The 23275-nt window shown below is 39.7% G+C and overlaps 1 protein-coding gene across 5 annotated transcripts in view; it reads right to left on the reverse strand.

Moving 5' to 3' along the window:
- NOVA1 (NOVA alternative splicing regulator 1) overlaps nt 1–18327 on the reverse strand; it is a 132356-nt gene extending 114029 nt beyond the window's left edge. Inside the window, exons 1-2 of one of the 5 annotated variants that reach the window (XM_077464783.1) lie at nt 17418–18327; nt 15490–15633 (exon numbers count right to left, since the gene is read on the reverse strand). In XM_077464783.1, the coding sequence (XP_077320909.1) occupies nt 15490–15633; nt 17418–17553 (280 nt within the window). In that variant the 5' untranslated portion in view covers nt 17554–18327. The other 4 variants (XM_077464784.1, XM_077464786.1, XM_077464785.1 and 1 more) reach the window with 4 other exon arrangements.
- Between the last annotated feature and the right edge of the window lie 4948 nt (nt 18328–23275).

Here is a 23275-nt window from a genome sequence, read left to right on the forward strand (position 1 = left end):
CTATAAGTCGCTTGATAAAAAATTCCAGTATGTATCTCAAAGATTGTAGATGCTTTAAATTTTGCGCAAACCAATCAATATACATGTATTGGGATTTTTTTCTTTACCAAAAATGTGTAGCAGAATACATATTGACCTAAATTTCTGAAGACATTTTGATTTTTACATTTTTTTTATTGTATATGTTTTATAGCACAAAGTAAAAAATATATCTATTTTTTCTTCCAAATAGACAGTCTTTTTTTGTTTATAGAGCAAAAAATAAAAAACACAGTGGTGGGTAATCAAATACCACCAAAAGAAAGCTCTGAATGTGAAAAAAAAGGACATCAGTTTCATATATGTACAGTGTCGCATGACCGTGCAATTTTCAGTTAAAATACTGCAGTATTGCAAAAAATGGAGCTGGTCATGAAGTAAATTTTCCAGAGGTCAAGTGATTATTTTAAAATATTACATTATGTTAATTCTTGTAGAAAAAACTAAAACGTTTCCCTGTAAAGGAAAGACCTAACACCTACCTGTCCTGAAGATTTTCGCTCTCTTAAAGAACTACAATGGCCACAGGAAACTTTAGGATCTGAAACACTTTTGGGTGTGTCGGATACCTGGTCCCTAATGATCCATTTGCTTTGGTTCAGCGACCTCTTCATCACTACTGCATCCGGTAGTGGCATAGGGGTCAGCAGATGGATCCAGAGGGAGGCCAGATATTTTACATTCTCGGGCTTCTATGAGCTACTTCTAGTAAAAAGTGATTTGTACAAAACAGGCAAATTATGATTTAGCATGCTTTAAAGCAACAGGATCTTTTTCTTTTTTTTTTAAAAGGGGTACCAACCTCTTTACCTTATGAAGTACCACTGGGTATACCTATAACTAGATTGACAAATCATACCACCTAACAATTCTCTCTCATCTTTTCTTCTTGTCCATATGCCAATATCAGTTTCATAAATAACAGCAAGGTCGCGCATATGTATTGGAGTGCAGTTCATGTCATCTTTTCCAAAGTTTCTTTATATTATTGTGAATGCCAAAGTGTTAAATAATATTGTGTGAACAAAGTGCTGAGCATCAAGACTAGGAATGCTCAATCTGTTTGCAGGAAAATCTGACTTTCCACAATGATTTCAGGGTTGGGAAAGCACAGACTGAACAGAGCTCTGTTGTGCTGTTTTTTTCCAGTGCAATCTGACCTTGATCCGCACAATCTCTATTGTGCATTATAATTGCACGTTAATACAACTCACACACAGCTTATTTTGATTTCAGATCCCCCAGCTGGCGCTCAGTGTCACTTCAGCTGTTCGCTGGTCCCGTCGATTCCCCTGCTCCTCCCTACATCATCCTTCATAGGAGTAGCCAGAAATGTTATTCTCACAGCCAAGCAGGGAACCCACACCTTCCCAGCTCTGACACACATGGTGCAGGCCCACCCGTCTCCAGGCTTCCTGAGGAAGTTAGACCTCACACGTGTAACCCTTCCGCTGCCAGGAAGCCTCCAGGAAAACGTAATCTGCTGCTAGTCTAATGTTTAACTACAATTTATTTTTGTCCCAAGTCAATTTACAGTAGGACATTTTTTTTTATATGAGAGGGTTAATTCACAAAATGCAGCTACACATTTTTTGCAGGCCATAAACTGGTTAAACATTGCACCTAATTTATTTATTGCTGCTTGTGCTTACCTCTTTATTACTGTCCTGGTGACACCAGAACAAAAATGAAGGCGAATGGGTGTTACCAGAACAGAATGACACAGCAATAAAACTGGACTCGTGTTCTGAATCTTCTCATGTACCCTATGTAATCTTGCTAACTCTGTCTTTTTTGGAGAGATGTGGTCAGTTCCTGTACTTGCAATACCTAGCCTCCAGGACAGGAAGTGAGGCTCAGTCAGGGCAGTACCATGGCAGCCATTTTTGCCTTCCTGAGGCAGATTGCACTCCCATTTGCTCTGGTGGTGCAGGTGACTGTCCTATGGTGTCTTCACGTCCAGTGCACCCTACATTGGTCTTGATGACGCAGAGAACCTTGGACCACTAGAGCACGGGCACTGATTTGACAGTGCAGAGATGCCAGGAAAGAGGATCAGGTAAATATATCAGATTTTTCAACAGAAATGAGCAGGTAACCCTTGCAGTATGGGCGAAGCCCCATTGCATGAGAGAATTGTTAGGTTTCCTGGAGTTCACCTTTAAAGTAGAAGTCCACCCTAACACTAAAATCCCTGCATCTACAGACATCCCAATCTTAAACTAACACTAGCCCTGTAAAGAAGAAATCAGTATACATACCTTTTTTGCAGCCAATCCAATGCGATCCCATGATGAGCTGTCAGCTGCGGCTTCACTGTGTAGGCAGTTGCAGAGGACACAGCCAACAATGGAAGTCTCATAGTAACTCTATGGGTGACGTCACTCCCCATTAATTTCAGAGACATTGTCAGCTGTGTCCTCTGCAGAGCTTCTGCTGCTGGAGACCGGACCAGATCGGCTTCAAAAAAGGTATGTATACTGATTTCTTCTTTACAGGGCTAGATAGGTTAGTGTTAGATTGCTGATGTCTGTAGATGCAGGGATTTTAGTGTTAGGGTGGGCTTCTACTTTAAGGATCTATATAAAGGCTAACGGCAATTTGAACACAAATACAACACTACAGCCCCCCTCCTGCCTCAAGATGTATCCATGATGTATAGAAGAAGCATAGCCTGTCAGTTAATGTAGTGATTACCATGGAAACGCCATAGTTGTCAACCAGTATCATAGAAGGAGCCTTCTTAATAATTGTGACATAGAAGTAGAGAGTAGAAAATGGCCCATAGCTCCTCCAGCTCTACAAAATTACAAAGACAAAGAGGTACAAAATGTTAAAAAAAAATCAGGGTTCTAATGCGAGACTAGCACTACAATTCAAAAAACAAGCTGCCAGTTTCTATCAACCAGCAGTCAATTTAAGGCGGCCGTTGCTTTAGGTTTCTAGGATAATGAAAAAAGTGTGTAAAGCACTTGTGTGGGTGGGCAATAGTTCTGGATTTAAGTGCTCCTTGGATCCTTGTGACATGTATAGTTTGTATTTAAATGTCATTGACAAGAGTACAAAGAAAGGGAATGTAACAGGATTATCAATTCTGACTGTGATCCATCCAGATTGAAAATCTGACTAGTCTGAAATTTGAATGTGTCCAGTAATTGTTTTGTAATATGACTGTTAGCCTTTGTGCTATATCTGTTGCTTTATGAAAAAACATTTTTCAGTTAATTTCAGTGTTGTATTATTTGCTGAAAAATGTGTTGGTAAAAAGGAAACACAACTCTTACAAAAAGATTAAGGAAATGTGTAGGTGTGTTTGCCTCATGACATATTTTATTGAATATTGATCAGCCTTGATTATTGGTACATCTTATGTTCCAATGTGTAAAGATGTACTTAAAGGACTACTCTGTTCATCCTTATTGTATAAGTCAAATAAAAGCCCCATCTATACACCTTATTCGTATTTCACTTCTTGCCAAATCTGGCCTAACTAGAATTTTTTTCTTATTATAATTATACATTTTATAAATGTACTGTATAGCAGGGTGGCTGTATGATTAGTACTCCTGCCTTTGCAGACTTGCCATTCAACATTAATTGCTGCAAAGCAGGTGATAAAATAGTCAATGTCATATGATTTTCAGATTTTTTTTTCAAAATTATTAGCGTATGGGCATCTTAATGCCCAACTATAGCAAACATTTTGTGGTTAGGAAGAGTTTTCAGATTTTTATTGCCCTATCTATCATGAATGGTCACGCATGGATGGAAATTCAAGCTGTTTAGCATGAACCAGACACATTTTGATCCATGTATGGTCTATCCTGTTTGAGAGGAGTAAATCTGGCGATCAAATCCAAATGAACGGGAGTGTTGTCATATTTTCACTCAATCTGTGCTTGCATCTAATTGGCTGCAGCAGAGATTAGTGTATTCTGGCAGTGGAGGAGTCATACTGCCAAAATGCAATAGCGCAGTGGGAGGGATTCCCCCATCTACTTTGAATGTGCGGATGGGGGAATCTGTTCCTTGTTTTTTTTGTTTTGTTTTTTTATCGGCTGGCTGATCAGTTAAAACTGATCCATCCATGGCCAGTTTTAGATTTATTTTCAGGACAGAACATGATACAAATGGGAAAGGAGTACAACTTCTAACTACCGTGTCTACCTGTTTTCCTATCAACTTCTTGATCTGGTTTCACAGGGACACAAAGAGAGGGAAAATCTCCCCAAATGAGTAGAGGGAATATTTTAAGTTGAGCCTTTATTTCCCCAAAGGACTAGTATATACATTTTTATCCATATAGCTGTAAATATTTGCATTACATGCTTACAAAGGGAAATTAAAATAAAGGATTACCACTATCGTATAGTTAGCTATAAGTTTGGGAATGTTTTTAAATTATTAAGCCCCGTGTAGAACCTTTATTTTTCCATCAATGTCCTCTAATATACAGTGCAACATATTGCACCTCCAGACTGTATAGGGGGACTCCCGTACTCTTTTTGGCAACAAACGGAACCATCTTTTTCTTGCTTACAGCCCAAGGCTACCATGTGTGACTATCATAGAAAAGTGCCTTAATTTAAATGTATCTTGAACGATTGTGTTTACTGCATATTTGGTGGTGATTCATTGCTTGATATGCACTCTATCTTTTGCAAAATAACTGCAAAGGTATGATTTTATAGAGAGGATTTGATACAAATTTATTTTGGTTATTTATTTCTGAGAATCAGTCATATGATACCAATTTCTCTTCAATGCCATCGCTATCTATATCATGTAAGCTTCTCCTTAACACAGTTTTTTATACGTCATTGCAGCGACAGGGCCAAGACATGAAGGGAATGCCCACAGAATGTCTCTCCTCGTTGGCAGGTGACTGAATGTATGCTTAGGACGTAACTGTCCCTTCAGCTGACCGAGGGTGGCGAGATTACAGGAATATCCTCACTTCCAGGGTGGGGGGAGTTGATACTCCCTCAAAGCTGGCTTGGCTCCAAACTTCTAAATGAGACAATCTTACTCTTTTACGCCAAGGGTACATAGGAATACAGACAGTAGATGTGTGCAAACTCATCTGCAGAAGATTTGTTACGCACAGAAATTTGTTGCCAGCCCTTTAATAATGACTTAAGACGCATTCAATGTGCCAAGTGTAATATCTCACAAAATGCTTTCAATGCAATTTTTTAAATCACAAAAACTAAATGTACAGCAAAAGTAAATTAAGTTAGCCATTTTCTTTAAATTGGAGAAATGTTTATGAGTTTCTGAGGCTGAGAGGCTGCGGGATCTAGAGATATTATTGCTTATTTAATATGATTTTGACTTATCTAAAATTCAGCCTTGTACAACCACAAAAATCTAACCCAGTATTAAATGAAAGACACACCATATCAAAGCTAGTATAGCATATTGAGGCTGCAATTTCATTCTACTGCAGCCAGCCAATCTCTAATCATCATTTTCTAGAGCAGGTTAAAAAATAAATCCTTATTGGTAGCCAGAAGCAATGCACCAACTTTTAGTATTTGCAAATCAGCCCTGATCTTTCTCTGTTTTTTTATTTTTTATAATGTCTATTATGGGAAAGTGGTTGAAAGTTGCAGAAATAAAAAGTTAATTTGTTGCAACAGAAAATTTAGCTACACTGTATGTTTATATATGAAGTGTTTTTTAGTGTCAGATCATTTCAGTCAAATAGAAGGGGGGAGGCGCAAAGAAAGTCACATAGGGTGCCAATAGGAGCTTAGTGGCAGCTTCCCTGTTGGACAGAGTTCCTCCTCCTGCCCCATAGGTCAGGGTAATTAAGCCCAACAGCAGCTGCAGTGAAACCAGACACTGCTGTGGTTGAGTTCCTACCAGCTGGGCCCCAATTACCTGCAGCTTTCTACTGACACATACTGTATATCAGACCTTTTCCCTTAACCCAAGTAGTTTCAAGACTTCAAACTTCAAACTTCTACTGTACAAAACTGTATAAGGGGTTAATATGGGATTTCACTCCTACAATTCAATAAACACTTGTGCTTAGTTTCTTCTAAAGACAGGCTGCAAAGGTCTAGCTAGACAGAGCCTGAAATATGGAATCTTGATGAGTGATAGTTCTCAATTCACAGTGTTTCCTTCTACAATTTTCTGCATGTGTGCTCACATTGCTATCTACCATAAAATGTTTCCTTGATCACTGTACAAATTTGGGAACCATTTTGTTCCTTCTCGGTCACTAAATGCATGCTTTAAACCAGTCTCTTCAATCTCTTTATTCAGCTGCTAAAAAGTCCTGCAATTATAATTAATTATATGAATATTCAAAATAACGCCAATTATTACAGTTGATGAAAGAGTATATATCCATGGAAGTTTATTTAAAAAGAAACCTAAAATAAATGATCTGTTTGGCAAAAATTTCAAGAATGTGTCAAAAATTGCACTGCTTCAAAAAATGAGGGGGAGCCACGCTTTTTCAATTATGGGATCTATGATTTGGAAATTCATTATCTACAATTTTTCAAAACTACAGAAAGGGGAGATACGGGAGAAAAGCATTTGCTCCTAACCTAATTGTGAGGAGCACTAATAAACAATGTGAATAGGAATGCTAGGGCCAGTCTGGGAAAGGCAGGGGTCAATTGCTAATTGTAATATAATACACAGTGGGCACATTACTACAAAGCAGAGAAAGATGATTTTTTTCTGGAAAGCACCATGTCCCAAGTACTTGGCACAGAATATATTTGCATTTGCTTTTATCATTTGATAACTTGTTGCAATGGGTTATAGAATTATACCGGCCAAAAAATTCTTAATGTTGAAGATTTTTACCCAATACCAACTAGTTGGAATTAACACCCCCCCCCCCCCCTCCCCGGTTAAAAGAGCCCTCTTTCCATACTACATTTTTTCTACTTTATATTGCATACCATAAGTTACATATATGGTGGTTATAGTGAGTCTGCAAGTATCTTGTGAAACAGCTGTGAATGACTGTGAAAAAACACACAGAAGGAATTGGCATTCGTTTTCCAGATGTAATAGGCCTTTTAACGGTTTAAAATATTTTTTCAATTGGGCCATGTGTAAACTATTAACTGTACGGGGGTCCATGTGTGGTCTATATTGATTAGAAAAAGTAACATATAATGTAAACACGTTAAATATTTTATTGCTAGGTGTTTTACTTTGGACTTCTGTAGTTATTGCTCTTAGGTCAAATATGCCTGTGTGCCGCTTCTGAAACAATTATGCATTTGTTTTAATGAATACAAATCAAATAACATACTTATATGAGACCTAGTTGCTTGCCGATGAGGTGAACTGAATTGAAAGCACTGCAAATGGTTGTCTTCTTTTCTCGTCGCTCATGTATTTTATTACACATAGAGACATGGCATGTGAATTACCTGAACTCATAGTTAGTTGACTTTACCACTGCTTGAAAAAAATGTGATTCTTGCATGCTTGCTAAGTTAACAGCTGGAAAAAAGTATTATCTCTGCATAGGGGCTAATTTAAAGGTAGTTGCCCATGCTTAAGAGGATGGTGCTTATTCCTGTTAAAATATGAGCATTTATCAAGTAGCCAGGCCCTGGTAAAGCACACACGGACGTGGTTTTAAATCAATTCCTCTACTTTTAAATTACATCATTGTAATTCAATATGCACGAAACATGCGCACAACCTCAGGGAATGATCCATTTGAGGTCACAAAATGAGGACAGGTGAGGAATTTTAAATTTTACGCTATGGAACTCTTTTAAAGCGATGAGCACCCTACAGCGGCACCTACTCATTACAGTTTTTGGACACAGTTACAGTTTGATGGTTCGGCATTCTGCCATAGGCTGCTTAGGAGACGAGCGATGGCTTCATTGTCTGCATCCCCCACAGAAACGGTAGTGAAACATTCCTTTTTTAATATGAGGCTGAGTAAAAGTCTATGTTATTTCACAGCCAAATAATTAGCAAGATAGACACTGAAAAAAAAAAGCAATCTGATGACACATCACTATGCAGCATTTGAGAAGAACGAGGCAGATGTGTTTGGTGACCGTAACAAACAAATGTGTTTTGGCTTTAAACATTAAGATTACTGATAGAAATCCTTTATACTACTCAAGATAGAGATAAGCAAAGCTGATGCCTCCACTTGTGAGCATTGAAATATGCACCGCTGCTCTGTCATAGCCCTGAATGGACGCCAGTCCTGACAGCTACTCCTGCTTTATCACACTGTCTGTGGCAAAGCTCCCTCATTCTCTGTTTACTGCTGGCTGAAACCCAGACACATTCATATAGTCAGAGCAGGACACAAATAAATAGCTAAGTGGGAATGAGATTCGTCTCAACCATGGGTACAAGAGCCATGAATTGTGCAGAATAAATTTTTGTGCAGATTTGACCGGGATAGTTTTTTTAAACCATAATACACTGCACAGTCTTTGAACTGTGGCCATCAACCTTATAAGGTTCAATAAGGGGCTTTTAAATAAGCCGGTCCCCTCTTTAAAAAGGGATGTCGGGGGGGACACAAGATAGTCATAACGTCAGTGAATTGTAAGTTTTTGCATGGAGAGCACAGAGAGAGATTAGGGTCAGTTAGAGAAACTGCCAGCTCTTTGGGAAATCAACCCCTTTGTTGACCTTTTTCCTATTATCGAGAACTTTTTATGTCTTTCATTTTATTGTATGGATGATCTGAGGTCAGTGGTTACTTTAGACTACTGTCACAACAATAGCAAACTTTGTGCTGTAATGTCTCCCTTTTAAAAAAAAAAGGGGCTTTGTTTCAGGCGGCGGTATTTTATTTTTTTGGATTTATTGGCGTTTATTTCAACAATTTTGGTGTTTATTTTTTTTTCTCTTGCTAAAAGTCTTCCCTTTTGAAAAAAGGTGCTTTTGTTCTAGAGGTAGTATTTTGGGACTTTTGATTTCTTCTTTGTTTTTTTTTCTCTTACATTGATAGGGGATTTTTGTGTTTTTGGTGTCTAATGTAGAACATTCACTTGTTACTGTCCATCTGTTCTTTAAGCTGCCTCTTTGTTTGCAGCATCCTGCTGCATCGTTGGAAAGGGGGAAAAGAATGAAGTGCATTAACAGTGTGCACCCAAACCACCTCACGTTATATAACACATCCAATGCACCCGCATATCTCCATAGGTGCAATAAAAGTTAGGCATACACCAGTTAGGCCTATTATCCCTGATTAAAATTCTCCTCCTGCCCAATTTTGCACTGCTCTATCCTCTGTGGGATCTTAACTCTTGCAGTAAACCCCAGTTTGTGCTCTTAAGCCCCATACACACTATCAGTTTTTCTGCTGAGTTTTTACTTCAGGTTTACCAAAACCATGTAGTGCAAGAGCCTGCCTGATTGCATACAAATTGAAACTCCTAAGGCTTGACCCCATATTATATGTTTTTTGTAAATCAGAAGGAAAAACTCAGCAGAAAAACTGATAGTGTGTATGGGGCTTTAGTCTCTAAATATTTTGGCCTAGGCATGCTTGGAAAATGGCCAGCGGCAGAACAGTTTTTCAACGGTGTATAAGAATAATCTTTATGCCAGTCAAAGCAGGTCCACATGTGTCGCTTTCTAAAACTACCTGAAAAAATTCTGTTTCAGACTGGGGTTCTACTGCTGTATGTAAGCCAAGCTAATTTAAAAAATCCACAGATAAATGTGTGTACACTGTCACTGAAACTATCCAGGAAAATAATACAGTTTCAAAAATTCACTTATAGTTTTAAAGTATCTAGTTTAATTATATAGTTATTTAAAGGGTATTTGTATTTTAAACATTGTCTTTGAAGCTACATGAATAGACCCACTCCCTTGCTGTATGCTATCCTTTTTTTAATTGGTACATGTGCTCTATAGCAGTGCCCAGATTTCCATGCCTTTTGATTGTAGTTTGCTTATTAGCCCTACCAATAGTCATAATTTACCAAAACATTTTTTGCCTGCATGGACTTCAGTGGAATTCACCTCTAAGTTTGGATCCATCAAATTTTGAACATGATTCGCCAAACCCCTGGCAACCTTCGAACCTGGGCAGATTCACCCATCGCTTTAGCTAAGCTTGAAACAGACAGACGTTTTTCCATGTTCCCCATATTGAGGACAGTGGTGACTTCATTACAAAACTGAATAGGGAGATGAAGAAAACTGGCATTCTGGTCCTATAAAAGTGAACAGTATTTACTATGTGGCATTTCATTTTAATCTCATCAATCAATATCAGGTAAACAGCATAGATAGAAATTGTAGTTTTTCTTTTTTCATTGATGAAAGCAGTCCTGATAGAAATCCGGGAGTGTGAACCTGTAGAGGAGCCAGAGGAGTTTCTTTACCAGTGTGCTTATCTTGGCTAATAACTGCTTGTAGCGCATTTTGGGAGCAAAGTAATTGTGTGACACGCTTCAGTGAATCCTTTCTTACATCTCTGGATATCGCTTTTCATTGAGATAACGGCTGGTCAGTTTAGACCACAGAGCTTAACAGACAAGAGCACAGTATTAACTACAACTAAAATTGAGAGAATGTTTTTGAGAAAATCAGTGGGTCTGAATAGTAAAGGAGGGCCGGTGCTTTTTTTTTTTTTGTTTTTTATATTCTTCATGCAATTTGCCTTGCAGGTATACTGTCCCTATTTAAACATACATGGAAATAGTAAAAATATATCCAAGTTGCTATGGTTCATACAGAGATGATACGATTCTTCATGTTTATGTGATCTGGAACCTGTAGATACATGGGCCAAATGGTTCTACTAGAATGAACTTTGACTAATGATCCAAGCATGGACTACAATGTGGTTTGGTGTTCATTCCTCTGCTATGCCCCGATACCCTTAATTGAAAACTAAAATTTCCTTTCGCATTCAGCTTTCTCTACAATTGGAGGCTTCCAGTCTTATTACCAGTTACATTTTAATAAACTAGGTTTTAACAAACAATTGTAATAAACATAACTGTGATTTCAACATAGGTAGTCCGCTAGTGTGTTATTGTACATCTCTGAATGTTATCTCCTTCTTTTCATCGTCTTATATCTCTTTTGTATAAGTAGTATCACAAAACACAACTAATAGTCACCATGAAGTTCATATTTGATCATTTTTGGACAGTAATACAGTACTTTGTGACACTAGAAAATAAACTAGCTTGGTTTTATAAGTAGGGTGATTAGGGACATCACAGAGCTATGATTGCTGATGGTTATCTGCAATGACGACACCACAGTGTTTAGTAAAATGCGGATTCAATGCTCCAGCACTGCCACCTGCGGAATTTTTACTGTAAAGAATATACCTAGGCATGGATGTTTCATGGAATGCTTTTCACTAACTGGTCATATTCAGTATATATCTGTGTTAATTTTCTATCAAACAACTATATTTTCAGTCATTTACTATGGCTTCAACCATGCCATTTAGAGTAGCTGGGAGTGTATGACAAAGCTTACAATCAAATCTGTATAGATCAGGGTTTTACGCTAGTATCAACTGGAATTTCGAAATCTTTAAAAACCAATATTAAGGCCATTTGAAAAATGATTTTGTAGGAAAAGGAAAAATCATAGCCACACCAAAAATTTTCTTCACGCAATTTTTTTCATACCAGTTAAAATATATCCTGGCACTAACATTACAGCATAGGTGGATTTGAAGAGGGAGATCCAGTATTAGTGCATTGGATTAAGAATAATACATACAGATTTCCATAGGTCATATTAGAATTGGGGTTTGGTGACACTTTAGACATTCATCTCTATAAGTTTAGCAAGCCAACTAAAGAGAGTGTAAAATATGTTCAGGTATTTCCATGGGAACTCAACTAAACACCTCAAAATAAACCAAGCATCAAAAAGTGTCAATGACATTCTGTTAAGAAAATGATGACAATTATACTGCACACATAGCAACATACTGTACTAATCCTGAATAACATTAAACTTCCCTAGTTAGAAATCATTATTGCTGCAGGATAGTGACGTGCCTTCGCATCACAATAGCCAATGACATGACTATGACTTTGGATAGCTTGGGAGAATGATCGACATATATGTACATTTAGGTACACATAATGTGCACAAAGTATATATTTTCACCTTGGGCAAAACACTGTCAGGTTTTCTTTAATATCAGTAAAAAGAGTAGAGATGAAAAAATAAAATCAAAAGCCCCTTGAAAATATTGGACAAATAAAAAGCCATGAAAATGTCCAGGGACGATAAGGTTAAAGCGGAAACCCCACCAGCTGTCACAATGAAGAGTCACATATAGTGACATCATTTCATTCCTCATTGCCTAAGTGATAGCATTCAGCTAGACATCCATGTAAAAAACATACACCGTTGTACACATCCCCTAATAGTGTGCGATGAAAATTTTCACCAGCCAACAAAATGAGTATATGTATCAAACTATTGGCGCCTTCCTTTTGTTCCATTCCTTATTTGAACTATTTTTACACCCTTAAAAGCGCTTTCATCATTGAACAATCTCAATCAACAGAGAGAAGCATAAGACATATGTCTCTGTTTCGATATTACATGAACTCACAAGTATAGACGTTCCTTTACTGTAAACTCAAATCACAACCTAATCACAAGAACAGAACTTAAAAAACTTAAAAAGCAGCAGAAACATCTCTCCCTGAAAGTACTGTAAATTATATTATACCTTCTGAATGGCATATATGTACAAATGTTCTTCAATAACAGCAAAAATCGATGAACCAAGACTGGTTACATCCTATTCAGTTGTTAAAATGTATAGGAAACTGAACGTTGAAAGGAGGTTTCCTAACTAGTACATCAACAGGTTATTGGAAGGCTATACATATAATAGTATACACAAACACACATATATACATCTACATGCGTAAACTAATAGGTGTGTACCCAGCTTTTTGTTTGTTTCTAAAACTAGCAAAAGTCAATGATTTTTTTTTAAATAAAGTATTTTCTTTCAGGCCTAAAAGCCTTATCTATAAAATTGAATTTATTAGAAGATGGTTATCTAGTAATTTAATTGCCACACTGAAATTACAGCTTAAGCATAATTGTTGCCTGTATGATATTGTGATTCTATTGTTATTTTTTTTTATTTGATGTATTTATGATGCTACATCAAGGACTTGGTAAAAAAGAAAAAAATACTAATAAGTAAAAAAATACCTTGCAAAAAAAAAAGTAAAAATATACATAAAACTATATATATATATATATATATATATATATATATATATATATATATATATATATATATATATATATATATATAAATATATATATATATAGATATGTATTTATATAGATATGTATATATCTATCTATATATATATATATATATATATATATATATATATATAATTAAAATATACTGGTACCCTGCACACAACTAGAGCCCAACAATGCATTTCCATGTAGAAATATAGCAAGGCAGCTAAAAAAAAAGCACAGCACGAATAGCAGACAGGCACATATGTACGCTCTGCTACAAGTATGGCCCAGGACTGCAAGACTCAAACCAATTCAAGCGGAATTAAATTATTGGCAAAACAAGGCCACTTTTAATCTTGAATTTGGGCTATCTTTTCTAAACACCGCTTTCCTATAATATCTCAGCACATCTAATACAAACTCATGTATAATGCAAGAAATGCTATTTCATTTTCAGCTGTTAAACAGCAAATTCAATTTGGCTGAACGGTTGTCTGCCAGATATATTACCTTATTAAATTTGAGCATTAACCACCCCCCCCCCCCCCCCCACCATGTTATTTTTATCTGACTATGCTGCAATAAACTCTGATCCTTTTCCATTTCTGAAAACATTAAATCTATACCTACATATATGCATACAAACTGTCAATCCTAGAGTAGGATGTGTACATTTATATAATGAGTTGCATGGTCAGCGCATAGGTATGTGCTATAGCCAAGTAGGTATAGTGTCCACATTCTGTCCAATTGCAATCACATTCATAATTTACATTACTGTAAGGGTATAGCTACCTAGATTAGAAAAACAGACCGTTTGATGAAGGCTGGATGCAGCTTTGTCACATTAATCCTACAACCCCTTCCTGATGTACCTGCTACAATAATTGCTTCATTACAGGTAATGCATTACAGGTAATGCTCACACTATGCATTTGAATAAGGATAAAGGTAATTCAAAGGACATATGTGAAAATGATCGACAATCAACGAATGTTTTAAATAATTCTAAGAAGAAAGTCATGCATACACAAGGGTCTCATACATACCAAGCAAGCCTCCCAAAACCTTCTGCCATTAAAGCATAATAAGGCAACATTATCTCATTAAAGAAATGCTATGTGCAGCGCACTAACGGTGGCTTTCTTAAAACAATGTTTTGTCTGTAAGAGGATGAACACTATGCATTTGCATATATTTTTCAGATTTTTATTTGCAAACAGTGCAGCTAAATTACGCAAAACAGACATCCTCCACGCTTTTCATTTGCATGATCTTTCCTAGAAAATGATATTAAATAGACTTTCCCAAATCAAACCGTGACACAAAACAATGGCTCCTAATTGTATAGTAGGGGCTGATGTAATTACAAATGGTTTGGATCGCACGTCTATGTATTTGGTAAGTGACTTTCGGCCTAGTGTCTTATTGCAGTCTTCTTTTGTGGTCTAAGAGTGGCAGCCTTTGAAGTAGAACATCTAATTAACTTACTGACCTTTCATACTATATTCTTACAGGGTGACACCATTGCTTTAGCAGTTCATTGCAATAACTGTCCTAATATATGGACATCCAGTTTGCGATATCCATTGTCAAATCTGCCTTTTAGAGCCTCTTGGGTTGTCTATAAAGAACACACCAATATATTTAGAGTTCAATAAGCAGAAAGCTGCTATAGATTCTGCTAGGTAGAGATTGGTTTATACAAAAAAATGTGTAATCTGTTTTTTTTTTTTTTTTTTATTTGGGCATGTTCTGTCTGTGCCGACTTCTGTTTATTTGTGCTGTAAACTGCGCAGTGGAATATGCCATGACATCTGCCATGGCATCCACTCACGTTCACAAAACTAAAATGTCACCAAGATTGCGTGACTGCAATCTGAATCCTCCTACACAGCAAGTGTGTCATAGGCAGGCAGCAATTTTTCTGCCCCTTTACCCTCCCCATATTCCAAAATGTTCAAAACCTCTATAGAAAAAAGCTGCCAGGAAATGTGGCTTACCACTGGCATTAAGATGCATACAATGCGCAACAAACCTAACCAAGGTTGATCACTTCTTAGCCAACTACGAAGATAAAACAGGGGGGGGGGATATCAGGCAGCAAACATAACTGTACATTCCATTCTTATCATCCCAAACACAGTTATTCAATGATGCATTTACATCCTACTCGACAGCAGACTTGTTACGTGCTGGCACGAGTCTGGTCTTTACCTGGATAGAAGTCTTTGGATTTGGACAGCTTGATTGTAGCCCCTGTCTCTTTCTGTAGCTGGACGATCGTCTGCCCACCCTTTCCTATGATAGATCCGGCTGCATAACTAGGAATGAGGACCTTCAGGAAAAATTGGCCGTCTTCTGTCAAGGGGTGAAAAAAAAAATAAAAAAAATAAAAAAAATCAACAGTTAGAATACAGCAGAGATATATACGACACAATTTTTAAGACATTTGCAAATTCGATGTACATAAGGTAAAGTGTTTTATCCATGTCGCGGTTTCTGCTATACACTTACATAAGTCCCTATAACACTGCTTGTGGGCACAAATCAAATATATAATTTTTTTTTTTCTGTTTTATGTGAAATTCAGCCTATAATCATTGACAAAAACAATACATTGAAATGACATAATCCATACCCTATATACAAATAATAATAAAAATTAAAAAAAATGCAAAGCAATGCAAGATGAATATACGTGGATGGATGAGGCATCTGACAAGCAAAACTCTTTATCAACATCTGCTATGAATGAACCCATGCAAAATCTCACCTCTGAACAGCATGTTTAATTTGTAAGCATTAGGTAGTTGCCAAGAAGAAAAAAAAAAAAAAACTCAATGCAATGTGGAATGACTTCCACACTAATCCCAATGTATTTCTTTAGCGTCTTTCAATCTCTCATGATCCTCCTATAAGCTTATTAATTAAAGTAGTTTAAGAAGATTTTCCCCCTTATTTCAAACTGATCTAAAGCTTAAATCACAGTTATCCTAAATACGCACAGGTCACCGGATATCGACGCGTTTAACCAACAAAGTTAAAGCAAAAACAGAATAAAAAAAAAAAATGTAAAACATAGCAAAATTGGGAAATCAATGCCCCAGCTTAATGGAATGATTGAAAATGTTGAATGTTTGTTCATTTGTTTTTAATATAAAACAAGTCACTGACTTTGCATAACCTCAACATGTTCCAGTAAATATATATCCCTGTACAGTTTATGATAAAAGTGCAGGTCCATGTGTGATTCCTGTGCTGGGAGCATACATCCAAGCCAAGGAAAAAAAAAAATGATCTTCCTTCAATTCCTCAGCAAATGCATTCACCTCTGCATCGTTGCATTGTTATGCCTCCAATAGGAATGAACGTGAAGATGCTAGGACACATCACCAGGATGCAGAAGAAGCAACCCCCAGCTCCTGTGAGCTGAGCCTCTCTCTCTTCCCCCCCTCCCCCAAGCTCACAATTAATGATTGGGGGGAATCAAAAAAAAAAAAAAAGAAAAGGCACACAGTATTGCTCCAAAAATCCGGGCACTCGGGAAAGGGAAGGTTTGTCTTGCTAAATAAAAGGATGCCCAGAAACAATGAGAAGGGACCGAGAGGTGCAGTCACTGATGTGCAGCTGACTGGTCTGGTCCCTGCCTCCTCCATGCATCTTCCAGCACTGGGATTTAACCTGTTCCTTTCCGGAGGGCTGCAAGTGATGCCAGTGACTGCATCCCCTACATCAGCAGCCGTAATGATTCACAATGAAACCCTTAAATCAGCCGTCCTTATGTCCACGGCATCTATTGTAAGCACACAATGACATGCCCATGAAGGGCAGGTACCCCTTTCTGAGCTGCCCCTTGCACCCCAGAACCATTAAGGGGTGTATACGTGTGTTGCCTTAATACAAAGCATATTGCAATGAGAGCATAGCACAGGTTGAGGACGTAAGCCATAAAAATCCACAATAATAACACAAGAAGACGCCATTTTGACCATGAATTACAATGAACATGCCTGATTTAGAAGCCCCCAGCAACGTACCACACACCCCCAACATGGTGCCTGTACCAGGAGTGCATGCAGGGCCAGAATCCGTCTCAATACATCTATTCCACCCCCTTGCAGTATAGCAGACAGTGCACTCACCTCCAGTGTTGGTCCTCTTCGTGCTTCCAGCCTCCGGGGGTGCTTCCAGGGGTCTCTTCCTTGAGTCTGGGGGGTCCAGGTCTATGGGCACCCCACTATGGGTCCCGTTTTGCTGGATGGGTGCTGCCGCCATCATGTTGGTAGGCTGCAGCAGGCTGAGAGCACAGGGTTGGGGGGGGGGAACTCTGGGGGTAAGAGGGGGGTCACAGGCTGGAGCAGTAGGGGAGTGAGGGGGGACCCCACTACCTGCACTGCGAGCACTGCAAAAGGGGAGCCCCCTGGTGCACCTCCAAAAAATACAGACACCGCTATACAACGAAAGAAGGGAAACAGACAGAGAAGAGCAGCCAAAAATAAATAAATAAAAGAGAAGCCAGGAGGGGGAGGAAAGGGATGGAGAGAGAGAGAAAGAGAGAGGGAGAGAAAAGAGGGGGAGGAGTGCAGAACGGTGGGGGTGGCAAGGAGAGTGTGCAGGGAAAAGAAGAAGGGGGTGATAGAGAAGGATTGGGGGAATGAGAGAAATATAAAGGAGGGAGGGAAGCGGAGAGGTGGCAAGCAGAAAATAAAGCAGGATGGCAGAGATGGAGAACGACGGCGATGGAGGGTGGGGGGGGGGGGGGGAGGGTGCAGAGTGATGGGGAGGGAAGGGGTGTGTGGTGGAAAGGGATGAAGAAGGGCTGAGGAGGAAAGAAAAGCAGCCACAGCGAGATGTGTATGTGTGTGAGAGAGGAGCAGTGCTGATTGCAGCCTCTGACTTGTTTCCTTGCTTTCTCTCCTCCTCCTCCTCTCTCTCTTTTGTTTCCTAATAATCCCCCTGCCTGCTGCTCACACTGGATCTCTTGTGGCTGCTGCTGTGTTCAGCTGTACAGCGTTCTGTCCTCTGCTGGCTGGGGTCTGAAGTGTCTGTGTATATGAAGGATGCTCTAGCTGCAAATCCCTAGCCCAGCATCCCACACAAAGGCTTTCTGCTACCTACACCTACCTATATAGGTCAGCCGCAGGAGCACAGGCTCAGTGCGCTCAAATAGCTTTGCCTTCCCCAGCACCGTGACATGCTCCTTTAACTTCTTACTTGCCAGATGGTTCCTCTGACAGCAACGCCTGAAAAAAAAAAAAATACACATTATTAATTGAAAGCTGGTTAACCACCAGATGTCTGAATACTTTAGCCTGATGCAGATAAATCCATGCTAGTACACTGCATTTCCATGCTATTTCTGTCTAGTTGGGACACTGCAAAGTAAATTGATGATACAGCTGTAGATATTGTTTTGGGGGGAAAGATTTATATTATGTAAATTGCAAAAAGCAGACAAAAAACCCCCAAAAAACTAAAAAAAAACATCCAAAATGTTAATAAAAAAGATGTAAATAAAAGATGTATATTATGTAAACTGAAAAAAACAAACAAACAAAATGTTAATAAAAAAAGTAAATAAAAGATTTATATTATGTAAATTGCAAAAAAACAAACAAAATGTTAATAAAAAAATGTAAATAAAAGATTTATATTATGTAAATTGTAAAAAAACAAAAAATAAACAAAAAAAATAAAAAAACAAACAAAATGTTAATATAAATCTTTTATTTGCATTTTTTTTTATGTAAATTGCAAAAAAAACTAAAAAACAACCAAAATGTTAATAAAAAGAAAAATTTGAATCTATGATCATGCCAGACTCCTTCAGGCAATTTGAAGAGTCCTTTCATACCACACCGCTCATAAAACTCACCACAACGCATCAAAAATGCATGCGTGTTGATGTACATTAAGGCTGTGTTCACACTCGTAAAAAGGTTGCGCTGCTTTCAGTGTGAGCTTCTGAAATGCGCATTGCCTGTTTACTTTTTTTCAATTGTTCGACTTTATTTGAAGTGTTATGCAGTAAAGCTTCCTTCATGTCTCCGCACAGTAGTGCGGTGCATTGTGCTGTCGTGCGGTGATATGCAAGGCCGTCCAGTGCGCTGAGAAAAACACGCTGCGTGAACGGGGTACATAGAAAACATTTATTTTTTTGCACTAGGGAATAAACGCAGGTCTCTGCACATAGTGTGAATGAGCCCTTAACATGTATTTTCAGGCAGATTGTATTATCTTACATTGGGTTTTTATGCATGTTGACATGTGTTTTCATGTCCTCAAGTGACAGGTCTCTGAAAGGGTCAAAATAATTACAAAAAATATGTTTTTATATACCTTTACCTTCACTTGCATTGCATTTACATGTATTAATGTGTGTATCATTCAAATGCAGACAAGTTGCACTGCAATGCACATGTACAGAAAATTGTGCTATAAACAACACACATAAAAAATCATTGTTTTCCATGTCACCGTGCTGTGGCCTGCGTTGACCTGGTGCAGAAAAAGCCAGGTCACTGAACGTTGGGTGAACAAGCTCTAAAAGCTTAGGCTGGGCATACACTGATTGAATCTCGGCCAGTTCAGCAGAAATCAGCTGATATTTGAACCGTGAATTGGCCAAGTTGATCAGTCGATCGTTGTGGGTACAATCAGCCTGCCGCATTCTCTTGCGATTATCACTAGTGGTTGCTATAGCCGCTAGCGATAATCATTGTCTTCTCCAGGCGGGGAGAGCTTCCCCCTTTGCCCACCCTACCCCCCTGACAGGGGAAGACAATGGCCCGGCAGGAGGGATTCCCACATCAACACTATCTGTGTTGATGGGGGAATCTAGTTAATTTCTCCAAGTATTGCCAGCCTTAGGCTGGCCATACATTATACAATCTGATTGTGCAAAGGCCTGCCTGATTAGATATAGACTGATTGGATAGAGTAGATAGGTCCTCATATTATATATTTTATAAAACTAAAGTTTATTGTACAGAGATTGCATGGTTAGATTGTAACGTGTATGGTGTCCCTTAGTGCAGCAATGTTTATTAACGGATGAGCTTTTAGGGTTTGTTCACGTATAGTGCAGTGATTTTTACTAGATAGACACCAGTCACTGCTAGGGCACATAGAAAACAATTGTCTTCTACAGTATCTCACAAAAGTAAGTACACCCCCACATATCTTACATCAGGGCTCGACAAATCCCAGGCGCCAGGTCGCCGTTGCGACTAGAAATTGTGCCCTGGCGCCTGGGTTTTTGTCACTGACAGGAGCCTCTGTTGCTCTGTGTCTGGTAGTCGGGATGGAGCAGGAAGAGAGCGGCTCAGCAGCCTCTGACATCCTCCTCCCTTCTCCACACACTGTTGGCAGAGCAGCGCCGCAGTGTGTGGAACTGTGTGTAGAGAGGAGCTGTCACAATGGAGGCTGAATGTCGGGGTGGGCGGGGCCCAGCTTTCCAACACCAGCCAATGGGATGGGATCTGGGCGGACCAATATGTGTATGTGGCCCCTCCCCTTTCTTAAAGTGGAGGGCCACCCTGAAAAACAAAGGAAGGTAAGTCGGCTTATTAACCAGTTGCCGACCGCCGCACGACCGGTGCCAGCGGCGGTCGGAATCCGTTCAGGAGCGATCCGGGATGAGGGGGCGGCCATTCATTCATGGCCACCCCCTCGCGATCGCTCCTGACGAATGGAAGTGCAGCATGACATCACTTCCTCTCCTGTAATGTAAACACAGGCAGAGGAAGTGATGTAATCTCTCCTCCGTGTCGGTATTTTTCGTTCCGGCACCGAGGAGAGAGGATCGGTGAGTTGCACCAACACTACACTACACACTAGAACATGCCAGGCACACTCTCACCCCCCCCCCCCCCCGATCACCCCCCCAATCACCCCTGCACCCCCAGTCACAGTGACACCAATTGCATTTTTTTTTTTATTGCATTGGTGTCATTTGTGACTGTAATAACTGTTAGGGCAGTTAGGGTTAGCCCCCTTTAGTTCTAGGGTACCCCCCTAACCCCCCCAATAAAGGTTTAACCCCGTGATCACCCCCCGTTGCCAGTGTCACTAAGGCTGGGTTCACATTGCAGCGGTTTATGAGAACGGATGTGATTCGCACCACACTGCAGTGCAAATCACATCCGATCTCTGTGCGATGCGAGTTCAGCCATACAGATAGTATGGCTGAATTCGCATCGCACCCGCCGCAAACTCGCACGGGACCCTTTTTTTGGTCCGCAGCAGAATCGGATCGCATGGGTGTTCACACCATGCGATCCGATTCCTGTCCGAGTTTGCAGATCGCACTGCAATATGCGAACTGATCTGGGGGTGTCATTAACATTTCACTGACACTCCCAGCAGTTCGCATAGGGCAGTGTGATGCGGGAACCCGCCGCGGATTCGTGGCGTTCCCGCATCGCTCCAGTGTGAACCCAGCCTAATAAGCGATCGTTTTTCTGATCGCTGTATTAGTGTCACAGGTGACGCTAGTTAGGCAGGTAGGTATTTAGGTTCGCCGCAGCTTTTTATAGCGCCAGGGACCCCCATATACTACCGCATAAAGCCCCCTGATTGCCCCCTAGTTAACCCTTTCACCAGTGATCACCATATAACTGTTACAGGTGACACTGGTTGGTTAGTTATTTTTTTATAGTTTCAGGGCACCCGCCATTTATTACCTAATAAAGGTTTAACCCCCTGATCACCCGGCGGGTGATATAAGTTTGAGGGTCAGATAGGGTCTGCGTCACCCCAGGCAGCATCAAGTTAGTGCCAGTACCGCTAACACCCACGCGCAAAGCATACACCTCCCTTAGTAATATAGTATCTGATCAGATCTATATTAGCGTCGCCAGCAGTTTAGGTTTCCCAAAACGCATTGTTAGCGGGATCAGCCCAGATACCTGCTAGCACCTGCGTTTAGCCCCTCCGCCAAGCCCAGCCCAGCCCACCCAAGTGCAGTATCGATCGATCACTGTCACTTACAAAACACAACACACATAACTGCAGCGTTCGCAGAGTCAGGCCTGATCCCTGCGATCGCTAACAGTTTTTTTTGTAGCGTTTTGATACAGTTGCTGACAGCCTAGGTGCTTTTTTACCTGTGAGTCTCACTAGTGTACCCCTAAATTTAGGGGTGTCTACTTTCCAAAATGGGGTCATTTGGGGGGGGGGGGGGGGGTTTGTGCCATTTTGGCATTTTATGGCCTTCAAAACTGCGATAGGTAGTGAGGAGTGAATTCAAAAATTTACACCCTTAGAAATCCTGAAGGCGGTGCTTGGTTGTCGGGGCCCCGTACGCGGCTAGGCTCCCAAAAAGTCCCACACATGTGGTATCCCCGTACTCAGGAGAAGCAGCAGAATTTATTTTGGGGTGTCATTTCACATATGCCCATAGCATGTGTGAGCAATATATCATTTAGTGACAACTTTGTGAAAAAAAAAAAAGTTTGTAATATTCCTGCAACTTGTGGCAAAATATAAAATATTCCATGGACTCAACATGCCTCTCAGCAAATAGCTTGGGGTGTCTACTTTCTAAAATGGGGTCATTTGTCTGTGTTTTTTGCCATCTTGGCATTTTATGGCCTTCAAAACTGTGATAGGTAGTGAGGAGTGAAATTACAAATGTATGCCCTTAGAAATCCTGAAGGCGGTGCTTGGTTTTCGGGGCCCCGTACGCGGCTAGGCTTCCAAAAAGTCGACCACATGTGGTATCCCCGTACTCAGGAGAAGCAGCAGAATGTATTTTGGGGTACAATTCCACATATAGCCATGGCATGTGTGAGCAATATATCATTTAGTGACAACTTTGTGTCATTATTCAATCGCTTGAGGCAAAAAAATTAAATATTCAATGGGCTCAACATGCCTCTTATCAATTTCCTTAGGGTGTCTACTTTCCAAAATGGGGTCATTTGGGGGGGTTTTGTACTGCCCTGCCATTTTAGCACCTCAAGAAATGAGATAGGCAGTCATAAACTAAAAGCTGTGT

Source organism: Lithobates pipiens, unplaced genomic scaffold (genome assembly GCF_037356315.1).
Source record: "Lithobates pipiens isolate NorthernLeopardFrog02 unplaced genomic scaffold, aLitPip1_a1.2 Scaffold_30, whole genome shotgun sequence".
NCBI lineage: Eukaryota > Metazoa > Chordata > Amphibia > Anura > Ranidae > Lithobates > Lithobates pipiens.